The following is an 11,480-nucleotide window of genomic DNA, read 5'->3' on the forward strand; positions in this document are numbered from 1 at the left end:
AAACATTTAAATACATTAATTTACCCGTATGCAATCCTCCAAGATAAGTTTATGCAAGACAAGTTTACACCCGCAACACTCACGAGAAAGAGGATTTGTTCTTATTTTCATAAATTAGTATAGGCCTACATTTCCCTTTGTTTCTAGGCTAACTCGCGCGTCTCGCTGAATGGACATCTATTCGTCCACTCTTGTCCTTCTCGTGCTTCTTCGCAAAGTAATTCAAGTGAACCATCTGCGACTGTTAAAATGTCCAGATGCTTTGGTTTCTTGGGCAGCTCAGGTCCCTAAAGAGAGTCTGGGTTGCAAAGTGGGGACAAATCGACCTTCACGTGGGGGTTTCCCGTCACCAAAATAGCCCTGGAGACCTAGATAATAGACTTCATCATTGTCCTATCATTTGGCTTTGGTAAATGATGGGTATGTGGCTTCCATGGAGGTCTTGGCAGGTAAGCCCCATGGAGTTGTATCTTACCTAATGGCAACAGAGCAGAAATCTGCATACAAAGACATTTTTAAAGAGTTGGATGATATCTAATGAGACCTACCATATAAATTACATAAAACACGTGTTCAATTTAGCTTGGTTGATTTTAAAGAAGACTTCTTGATGGAATAAGGCATCAGGATTTATTTATTGTACTCTGCTTCACCCCGTGTCCTGAGAATAATTGCACCAAATGTACAATTGTATGCATTGCCTTCATCTCTTGAATAGTGCTTTGAAAGCTTTCAGAACTTTGCAGGTCTTCAAGAAGGGCTTGTTGGTCTTGGTTGTTTTCGGGCGCTTGGGAATGTTCTTGATCAGGAACCCAGGTATTCCTATTTTCAGCTTCTTTGAGGTTAGTTGAACAATCCTAGAAAGAAATCACAGGTCTTAGTGCCCAAAATGTCCCTAACAGGGTAGATCTTGACTAATACCACGTTCACGTGCCATAATAGTTATCGAAAATGCCGAGTTCAAACTAGGAAGTTTCACTTGAACGACCCTCCAAATCGGAATTACAAGTGGGAAACTGAGAAAGGTTTTTGCCGAGTTGTGACGTTTCACCACTGACCTTTTCCCGTTTCAACCAAAAGATGACAGCAAATCTGTTTTTGACAACTACAACCTTGTCAATATGGATAATTAGGCGACATTTGCCATTTGATAAAGTAGCTAGTTTGGCCATATTGTCAATGTTAAGGATGCTAGCTAACGTAATTATGAGCAACGTCAGTTAGTTTATCAAGCTAGCTAAAACCATATTGGTTGGATAATTATTCCAACCAAAAAGCACATGAATGAAACAGTCGTATTTCCTAGAAAGGAGCACGTGAGCGTGGCATAAGCACTCAACTGACCACAAAAAGGGGTTGTGGTTGTAGCTTTTAGTGTCATAGAATGTAAATGACGTTTTAGGGTTAAGGATGGGATGAAATTCCTTTCTATAGGATCAATTCAGATGTACACTCATCAATAATCAAATTTTCTTTCATTTTTTTTAAAGGAGACCGATCTCCTGCTGTAGTAGGAAGTAGAGGCTAGGGAGACAGGTATGTGGATGAAGACAGAGAGGAAGAACACGGACAGACGCCGAGTAGTGACTCGAACCCCCCGAAACCGTGGCAGCATGCACGGTCCTGAGTCGAGTTTTAGTACTCGACATGCCTCCGACACTAATCTATTTCAATAGAACTCATTGACTGTTGGACTCACCTCTGGCGGAGTAGCGCTGTCTCATTCTTCTCCATGGCCAGATCATGCTCGGCAGTAGAGGCTTTCAGCTAAAGACAATAAATGAATTACAGTACTACTTGAAAGTATGTGATCCCCTTGTTCAATTACAGATTATTTTAGTATTTACCATAAAATCTGAATATAATCAGAATCAGTATTTTTGATCTGACAACAGGTTTATATTTAACTATATGTTGGTGTAGAAGAAATCATGCGTGTAGTAGAGTTTTTTGCTTTTAAAGGAATTAGTGCAGGTGCAAAAATAAGTGAACTCCAAGTTGCATTGGTTAAATCAGTAGGTATGTAGAATAAGGTGGTAAAAAATTGGGTACCAAATGAACCAATAAAAGGAGAGATCGTTAGGACAGAGTTTGGGCGGGACTATGATAATAGAGATAAGAAACCTGCTCAGTTTGGTGTTACCCATCCAGGTGAATACAAAGCACACCATGCCAAGAGGAAAGGAGATTTCAGAGGACATCAGGACGAGGGTAGTGAGAGCACATCAGTCTGGGAGAAGGCTATAAAATCATCTTAAAAAGATTTGAGCTCAGTCCACTGTGAGGCAAATCATTTACAAATGGAGAGCATTTAACATGACAGCAACTCGGCCTGGAAGTGGACGCCCTTCCAAAATATCCCCAAGAGCCACAAAACAATAATAAATCAGGTAAAAGCAAACCCAAACATAACATGTAGAGATTTGCAGACCTCCCTTGCTGCATCTCCGGTAACTGTGCATGCTTCAACAATAAGAAGAACACTGAATCCAAATGCCATTCATGGGGGGGTTGCTAGGAAGAAGCCTCTGCTGTCAAAAAATTACCAAACTGCCCATCTTAACTTTGCCAGAGACCACCTGTACAAACCTGAATGTTTCTGGAAGTCCATTCTCTGGACCAATTAATAAAAATAAAAAAACTTGACCTTTTTGGTCACAATCAACACCGCTATGTTTGGGGAAAACCCAACACTGGCCTACCACCAAAACAACTTTATCCCAACAGTCAAGCATGGTGGTGGGAATGTTAAGATCTGGGGCTGCTTTTTCTCCTCTGGATCTGGATGAGTCCACATCATTAAGGGAACCATGGATTCTGAGGTATACCAGGAGATTCTTGAATAGAACGTCAGGCCATCAGTCAACGAGCTAAAGCTGGGATGAAAATGGTGCTTCCAACAAGACAACGACCCAAAGCATTCAAGCATATCTACCAAAGAATGGCTCACGAGAAAGAAGATTTGTGTTTTGGATTGGCCAAGTCAAAGTCCTGAGCTAAATCCAATCGAGATGCTGTGGCAGGACCTGAAGCAGGCAGTTCATGCCAGACACCCCTCGAACCTCACTCAATTGGCTTTCTGTAAGGAGGAGTGGGCAAAAATCCCTCAAAACAGATGTCAGAAACTGATTACTGGCTATAGGAGACGTTTACTCCAAGTTATCGCTGCTAATGGAGGTGCCACAAGCTATTGACTGAAGGAGTTCATATATTTTTGCACACATCAAATCTGAGTTTCTGTTAAATAAACCTCTTTTGTTAAATAAACAATGAAAATATATCATTTTTTTGGTTTCTGTCACTTACTTGGAATGTTTTTATTACGAATTGGGGTTTAGATAAGGATTTTATATGTTTATTTTATAGCAAAATAATGAGCAGCCCTGTAGGGTTCACATACATTCAAGCAGCACTGTATATCTTAGTGTACAGCAAGACACAGAGTAACTAGCAAAACGTAGCTAATAACACCTTAGTGCAACTACAGTAGCTAACTTTAAAGTGAATGATCTCCTTACAGATATGGTCTGGATTTTGTCTTGTAGCGTGTCAATCTGAGGAGAAAACAAGAATTGCATTAGAAATGTGTGCAAAGACATTCTATCACGTAACCCAATACGAGTGTTGATACTGGGCCTTATGGTTTGGTTTAAGTACTTTGTAGTTTAGCTTACTATTGAGCGGTTATGGATCAGTATTTGGCAGGCTGTCTTAGGCTTACTTACATGTTGCTTTTCCTCATGTTTGCCTTGAATCAGGGCTTTGGTCCTGAGAAAAGACAAACGCCAAAGTACATGTCATGTGAATGAGAACAAATCCTAATATGATCAAACTAATATCAAAATCCACTTACAGCTCGTTTAGAGTCTGTCTATACATCTTCTCAGTGCTGTGGAGTTCTTGATGTAGAGCGGCATTCTTCTCTTCAAGCTGACAATTTGTGTCTGTTGCAAAGTGAACAGACATACATGTAAAGTAAAGAAAATATCAATACAGAATAAAGTGATTCTGGCTGGTGGGACATATGTTGTGTGTTTGTAACATAGCCTACCCTGAAGACCCCTGTTCACCTCCTCCAGTGTGGTTTTGATCTGTAGAAGATTCTGCATTTTTAAGTGCTAGAGCCAGCAAACTACTGATCCATTGTAAAATATATAGTATTTACAGTTTTGGGGTAAACTGAAAAGAGGGTCCTTTCTGTAATCACACCCATTCTTTTCATCTACTTATTTCAGTAACTGAACCAAATGTCTCCTGGCTTACACAGACTATACATTAACTTACTAAGGTTGAATCCTTCATCACAATGACCTCGATCTCAATGTTTTCCTCACTCTTGATATCTGTATCAAAGGTGATTATTTGATCAACATATCAATGCACATTTAGTTGTCGATAACCCTGCATGCTTCTACCCTCGAACAATCCTGACAAGTAAGCTTAGCAGGTCGATAAACAGTTTGCAAACTTTTTATACGCTGATCAAACTGTGTGATTTACTCACCGGTAGATTGGGTGTTGGTGCCACTAGGGATCCTGGCATCCCCACCGTGATGCTCTTTAAGTGGTTCCATCAGTCCCCACTGTTGGGAGCCATAACATAAACCCCATTAAGATAGCTCTTTATCATCATACCAAACGAGTGAGTTTGATTGAGCAGTAATGGACTTACAACAGCTTTCAGTTTCTGTATGTGTTCAACACGCTCCCGGAGTTGTAGATGAAATGCCTCCATTTCTCCAGCTCTGATGTCCCATTGTTTCTTCATATTCTTGGGATAAAAGAGATGGGCTCAATGTGAACTGTGTGATAAACGTCTGACCATGACAATTAAACTAATTGATAAATGGACTATACTTTGACCGTGAGTTAATAGTTCAAATACATTTTCAGATGTAATTTGACTTTGCACCTATAGAACTCCATACATTTCCAGTAACTAAACATTAGTCAATGTCAGTCTATTAGACCTGATGACACATTGGTCATACACTGTAGAGGGCAGGGAAACTAGTTAAAGGGGTTTAGGAATAAGAGTTCTCTGACTGCTTACCTCCAGATCCTGATTATCCTCCTGAGAGGACTGCAGGCATGCCCGCAACCTTTTCACTGGCGCGTCATAGTCCTTCAACTAAAACCAACCAGATTTAGAACAGAAGTTACAATGATCATGGAAAAGTATATGTTTTTCAAGTCCAGAATGTCCCAGGTCTGACTTAGCTTCTGAAACGTACCAGTATCTCCATTTCAGACAATTGAATCATTATGTCACATTTCTTTTTCGATAGCTGGGCGAGTTTCACGTTTAGCTGTGTCTCAGTCACTGGAGATACAGAGGGGAATATGAAATTAGTCTTGGTTCAGGCATGACTAAGGAGCTAAATCTACTGTATAAAATGTAAGTAAAAAAGCTTGCTTCTCCTCATTTGAGCTACTTAATGAAAGGTAGGAAAACTCACATAGACGTATCCTGCTTTTGATCTATAAGAAACAGAGACAAGGCAATGAGAACAACATTCAAACATGGACTACATCATACATCATTAGAAGATCAATCAAACTGCAAAATGAGCCTTTCCCTCAATTCCTTTCATTTCCATAGGAAGTTGAAGTGTATGAAAATTGTTGTAACATGGTAATAATACAAAAGGTTTACCGCAAGGACGGTCCTCCATAGGAATATCACACCAAAAAAAATCAGGACAGCAGGGAGAGTGAGCTCCCATCCCACTCCAGGATGGGTTGCTCCAAACCATTCCTCTTCTAGAGAGAAGAGAAACTGGACAAACAAACAATTGTCACATTACCATTTATTATGGAATTCACATCAGATGGAATGGACTGTCAGTGAGGTAGAAAGGTAGATTACCATAAAGGATCTCTGTGGGTACTATTTACCAGTGGTGTAAAGTACTTTAATAAAGTACAAATCCCCCCCAAAAGCTACTCAAGTAGTACTTTAAAGTACTTTTACTTTTTAGCTGCACCAACGTGTCGAAGGAAACACTGTTCAACTGACAACCGAAGTCAGCCTGCAGGCGCCCGGGCCCACCACTACAGCGAGATGTGCCAAGTAAAGCCTCCCCAAAACCCTGCCCTCACCCGCTGGGCCAATTGTGCACCGCCCAATGAGACTCCCGGTCACGGCTGGTAATGACACAGCCTGGTATCGAACCCCAGGCTGTAGTGATACCGCAACACTGCGATGCAGTGTCTTAGACCGCTGCGCCTATGGGGAGGCCCTAAATAATGTACTTTTTATTTCATACATTTTCCCTGACACCCAAAAGTACTTGTTACATTTTGAATGCTTAGCAGGACAGGAAAATTGTCCAACTCATGCACTTATCAAGAGAACAGCCCTGGTTATCCCTACTGCCTCTGATGGCGGACTCACAAAACACACTTTGTTTGTAAAAGTGTTGGAGTGTGCTCCTTGCTATCCGTAAATTAAAACAAGAAAATTGTGCCTTCTGGTTTTGTTAATAAATGCAATTTGAAATGATTTATAGGCTACATTTACTTTTTATACTTAAGTATATTTAAAACCAAAAACATTCATTTAAGTAGTATTTTACTGGGTGACTTTCACTTTTACTTGATTTTCTATGAAGGTATCTTAACTTTTATGTATGACAATTGGGTACTTTTTCCACCACTGCTATTTAACTACTCGTTCAACTAAAGCCATTTCACATTTGCATTAAGCTCCATAGACTACACCAGCCACAAGCGCTTCAAACTTCTACCATTATTAGCCTACTTCAATACAAGCAAGCACACATTATGTTCAGGAAATGTCCTTGTCTAGTTTTGTACTCAGGCCTACATCCTTTAGTCCTCCAAGAAAAAGCGCGAAGAAAATGGTAAATTGGTCAATCACTCCTTGGTCGGGCATCGTCATGGCGGGCCAGGTAGCACCAAACTCCGGTACACCTACTTCTTCATACACATCCATATCGATGACTGAACCAAAATACACAAGACTCTATTTTTAACTGCATGCTTTGTGACGTCATAATAGAGACATTATCAAGCCGCGCCCCCTAGTTACTGTTGCGAGGTCTTTTTCTTATTATTTTTTTTTATTCACAATACAAAAATCTACTTACATTGCTACATCAAACATGTCTAACAAAACAAAGGTATTAACAAGAAAATACTCAAACATACAAAAAAGATCAATAAAATAATACTAAAAATATATTATTTTTGTGCAATTGTATTCACTCTGAAAATATCTTATTATAATAATTCAGGAAGATGTTATTCTTGTTGTTATTCACTAGGGTTAATGTTTTAAAAACATAATTAAATTAAATCAGAAAAATTTGTAATTTTATCATTGCAATAGTAACATATTATATCTTTCATGTCAAAAACATAGGCAGTGTTCATAATGGTAAATAAGTATTTTGCAAGGTTTACCCAAAATGCTGACAAATTTACATTCAAAGAACAAGTGAAAATAGATTCTCACCTTCTTTTTCGTAGAAAACACAGACATCATCAATAGCCACAGATTTGGATATCATAGAATTACATGGATATATCTTATGTAAAATTTAGAAGTGCACTTCCTTAACTTTGTTTGGTATACAATATTTGTAAGGTCTTACCATGCATTTTTCCAGACAATGTCAGGAATAAGTGTAAACGGTGCTGTACTGCACCGCTGTAACTGCGTTGTGTGCGGTTGATTGAGACTATTGACGTGGACTTCGGAGATCAGATAGTTTTAATCAAGCAGAATTCACTCTGTGCATACTGCATCTCTCATAGTGCATCAAAATGATTTTTGAATACATTTGAGGGGCTAGCCATCGTTCACACATACCAATACCTTAGCTAGCTACTAACCACATGTTGAATTCAGAATGTTGATATCATCCTAAAAAGTACAATTACAAGTGCATCTTAACAATACCATCCACTTATGAGTAACCTCTAAATATACAACATTATTCATGAACAAAACACTGTGTATATGACTTTGTGCTTAAAATATTCAAACTTTTCTGAAGACGACAGAAAAAGCGTGCCTACCTCTCATAGTGCATCAAAATGATTTGAGCACGAGCACGCAGGGCTCGTTCACACAGTACTTTAACAACTGTTACATAAGCATGTTCCAGAAAAACTTTCCTCTCGTGTAAATTGGTTTTGTAAATGAAGAATTTGTCTTATATATTTATTACAACAAGATCTCTCAAGTAAGCCCATGCCTTCCAATCTGAGTTCTGGATAAACTTTGTGATCATTCCCAAAATTAAGATGAGTTTTCATAAGTGTAGTTAGACCACTGGGAACGGCTTTGATCACAGACATAAACTCTCTGAAAGGTATTGGAAACTCTTTCAATGTTATAAATTGTTCATATGTGAGAATATTACCCTTGTCGAAAATATCAAGAACAAAGTCAATATTCCTCTCATGCCAGCTGGGGTAGAACAATGACTTATTCCTTACAGTTATGTCTGAATTATTCCACAAAAGAGCTTTATGAGGGGAAAAATTGTGCAGGAAACATATTTTCCAGGCCATTAAAGCTTATTGTTGAAACCTAGCCAATTTAGCAGGTAATCTTTCAGGAATATTATTACATTTCAGTAAAAATTGAAGACCTCCCAATTTATTAAACACATTGTTTGGAATGAAATACCACATCGAATCAGTATTGATGTGTTATTTATGTCAACAAAATTCAACACTTCTAGACCGCCTTCAACTCTTTTGTTAGAAAGGACAGATTTTTTTAGTTTGTGAGACTTATTTTTCCAGATGAATTTAAGAAAGGTTTTATTAATCTCCTTACAATTAGCTGGATTTACACATAACGATAATGAGAGGTACACAAAACGAGACAGTCCCTCTGCCTTGGACAGAAGTACTCTCCCAAGTATAGAAAGATCCCTTTGTAGCCAATTATTAAATATATTTTTAGTTCTCTTAATTTTAGGAGAGAAATTCAAATGTTGTCTAAGTGGTTTTTTGAGAGATATATTTAACACAGTCCTTTACAGGAATATTTTATATTTCTTTATCATCAGAGTAAAAAAAACCATAATATTTCACATTTAGAAACATTCAGCATTAATCCTGATGCAATAGAAAAAGCAGTTAAAGTATTAAGGGCATGGGCGACATGGTCTTTGTCTCTTAATAAGAAAATAGTAGTATCATCAGCCAGTTGGGAGATTTTGATTTCTTTGTTAAAAATGGTTAAGCCATACAAATTTGCATTATTCAGAATATCTAGAGATAGAAGTTCCACAACCAAAATTAATAAAAATGGCGAAATTGGGCGGCCCTACCGTACACATCTGTTGATACTGTCACGTTCGGACCTTAGTTTATTTGTTATTTCTTTGTTTTAGTCAGGGCGTGAGTTGGGTGGGTTATCTATGGTCGTCTATGGTCGTCTTTCTATGTTGGTTGTTTTGTTTGGCCTGGTATGATTCTCAATCAGAGGCAGGTGTTTCTGTATGATATGTCGGATTAAGGAATAAAGACAGACACCAATGTCAAGTTCAATAGCCTTGTTAAGCATTGTACAAATCCCTACGCCTGGAGTCTGGGGAACAGTCCAGCTAGTCAATTACCTATCAACTAGACTCCGTAATATCATCCTTTTCAATAGAAAGTGCAAACATAACGGCATAACATTGAGTTCTTAACAGTCAAGTCATAACAATTGAAAAGCATGACATTTTCTTTTTACTTCAGTTGTCATCTTCCTTTTTTTTTTTTTTTTTATAATAATAATTATTATTTATTTTTTTAATTAATAGACAGCAAGTTAAGTCTCTTGCTTACAGAGTAAGCCTGTCCGGTGGCTTGCACATCCGACCCACCCGTGAGTAAGTATTGGCTTTGACAGGGGTAGGATTAGGGCCACGAGCTGGAGAGTTTGGTGGAGTACAAGCTTCACCTTCAGTTGGCTCATGTCTCAATTCTGCACCCCTTACCCTTAGGCCTGGACTGTGATCCAGCTCATCTAGGTGAGTGTATGGCATGTTCTGGTTTGTCTGCTCTGCTATGCGCAGATCCACCCGATTGCGACGAAAGAGGGAGCCACCATCCACCAGGTAAGAACGTGGTGCAACTCTCTGTAGGCATGTGCCCAGCCTCCAAAGTCCTGTGTGGTCTCCCGGCAGCGGTTTCATCCTTATAGTTTCACCCACCTCCAGCTCTGGTAGGTCTCGAGCAGTCCGGTCGTAGAAGCACTTAGCGAGCTGCTTTCTGTGACGCAGTTTGTCCGTGACGCCAACCATGACGCAGGTCTCAAGTAGCTTGTTAACTACGGGGATAGTAGTCTTCAGACGTCTGGACAGAAGGCGTTGTGCTGGGCTGCTGTCCATGTTTTCGGTGGGTGTGTTCCTCCACTGTAAGATCGCTTTCCATGGGTCGTTGCTGTCGCGCAAGGCCCTGCTTAACAGTTTTTTTGCAATCTTGACAGCTGATTCTGCCTTGTCATTTGCTTTTGGGTGTCTTGGAGAAAAGGTCACGTGGTCAAACTCCCATTCTGAGGCGAAACGCTTGAACTGTGCAGTGAATTGTGGGCCATTGTCCGTGATTACCTTGTCAGGCTGACCTTGCCTTGCAAACTGCGTCTTGCAGCGCTTTATGACCGTCTCTGCAGACAAGTCAGGGAGCAGTTAAATTTCCCAAAAGTCAGAGTAATGATCAACGATGAGAAGATAGTCCTTTTGTCTGTGGCTGAATAAGTCCATGCTGATGATTTGCCAGGCCCTTGTGGGCAGTTCGTGTGACATCATGGTTTCCTTTTGCTGTTCATGAGCGTACTCGTTGCATGTGGTACAGTTGCTGACAAAGTCTTTAATTTCTGCTTGCATGTTTGGCCAGTATAATGATTCACGAGCCTGACGGTAGCATGCGTCACCTCCAACGTGACTGGAGTGTATGCGGGTAAGCATCTCTGGACGTAGTGATTTGGGAATAATGACCTTCTGACCTCTGAACAAGACGCCATTTTGCACACTGATCTCATCTCGAAAGGTCCAGTATTCTCTCACTGTGAAAGGTGTCTCCTCTTTCAGATATGACCAACCTGCGAGAGCCATGGACTTCAGTGACTGTAGGTGTTCGTCCTTGTCAGTATGTTGCCTGATCTGGGCTAGGCGGTGATCTGTGACGTTTAAGTAGTCTGCCTGATTGATCTGTTGAACATCTTGTTGTTCCTGCTGTAGCGAACAGATGGCCTGCCGCTGATAGGCAGTGCCTCTACCTGTACATTGTGCTGTTGCCCTGCTCAGTGTGTCGCTGATGTACATCTCAGGTCCTGGCTTGTAAATGACCTTCAAGCTGTAGTTTTGCAGAGTCAGGAGCATGCTTTGAAGCCTCTTGGGCGCGTTGAGGAGAGGTTTACTGAATATGGCAATGAGTGGTTTGTGGTCAGTTTCAGAGGTGACCAGCTCTCGACCATATAAGTAGTGATGGAATCACTGGCAGGAGAAGAC

The 11,480-nt window shown here is 40.0% G+C and overlaps 1 protein-coding gene across 1 annotated transcript; it reads right to left on the reverse strand.

Moving 5' to 3' along the window:
• Positions 1-592: 592 nt before the first annotated feature.
• LOC129850476 (uncharacterized) lies at positions 593-7,142 on the reverse strand. The gene is made up of 13 exons (XM_055916862.1): positions 5,657-7,142; positions 5,460-5,481; positions 5,235-5,323; positions 5,054-5,131; positions 4,673-4,771; positions 4,505-4,583; positions 4,285-4,343; positions 4,052-4,091; positions 3,854-3,944; positions 3,726-3,768; positions 3,519-3,554; positions 1,700-1,767; positions 593-857 (listed from the first exon to the last, which is right to left on the reverse strand). Exons 3-13 carry the CDS (start codon positions 5,262-5,264, stop codon positions 704-706), a joined length of 777 nt encoding a protein of 258 aa, XP_055772837.1. The 5' UTR covers positions 5,265-5,323; positions 5,460-5,481; positions 5,657-7,142; the 3' UTR covers positions 593-703.
• Between the last annotated feature and the right edge of the window lie 4,338 nt (positions 7,143-11,480).

Source organism: Salvelinus fontinalis, unplaced genomic scaffold (genome assembly GCF_029448725.1).
Source record: "Salvelinus fontinalis isolate EN_2023a unplaced genomic scaffold, ASM2944872v1 scaffold_2050, whole genome shotgun sequence".
Classification (NCBI taxonomy): domain Eukaryota; kingdom Metazoa; phylum Chordata; class Actinopteri; order Salmoniformes; family Salmonidae; genus Salvelinus; species Salvelinus fontinalis.

Bases quoted from the DNA above. Each gene is read 5' to 3' on its own strand.
- LOC129850476 (XM_055916862.1), bottom strand. From the start codon at position 5,264: ATGATTCAATTGTCTGAAATGGAGATACTG. The intron at 5,132-5,234 runs GTACGTTTCAGA...GGTTGGTTTTAG, and splicing joins TGTCTGAAATGGAGATACTG to TTGAAGGACTATGACGCGCC. The intron at 4,584-4,672 runs GTAAGTCCATTA...GGCTCCCAACAG, and splicing joins TACAGAAACTGAAAGCTGTT to TGGGGACTGATGGAACCACT.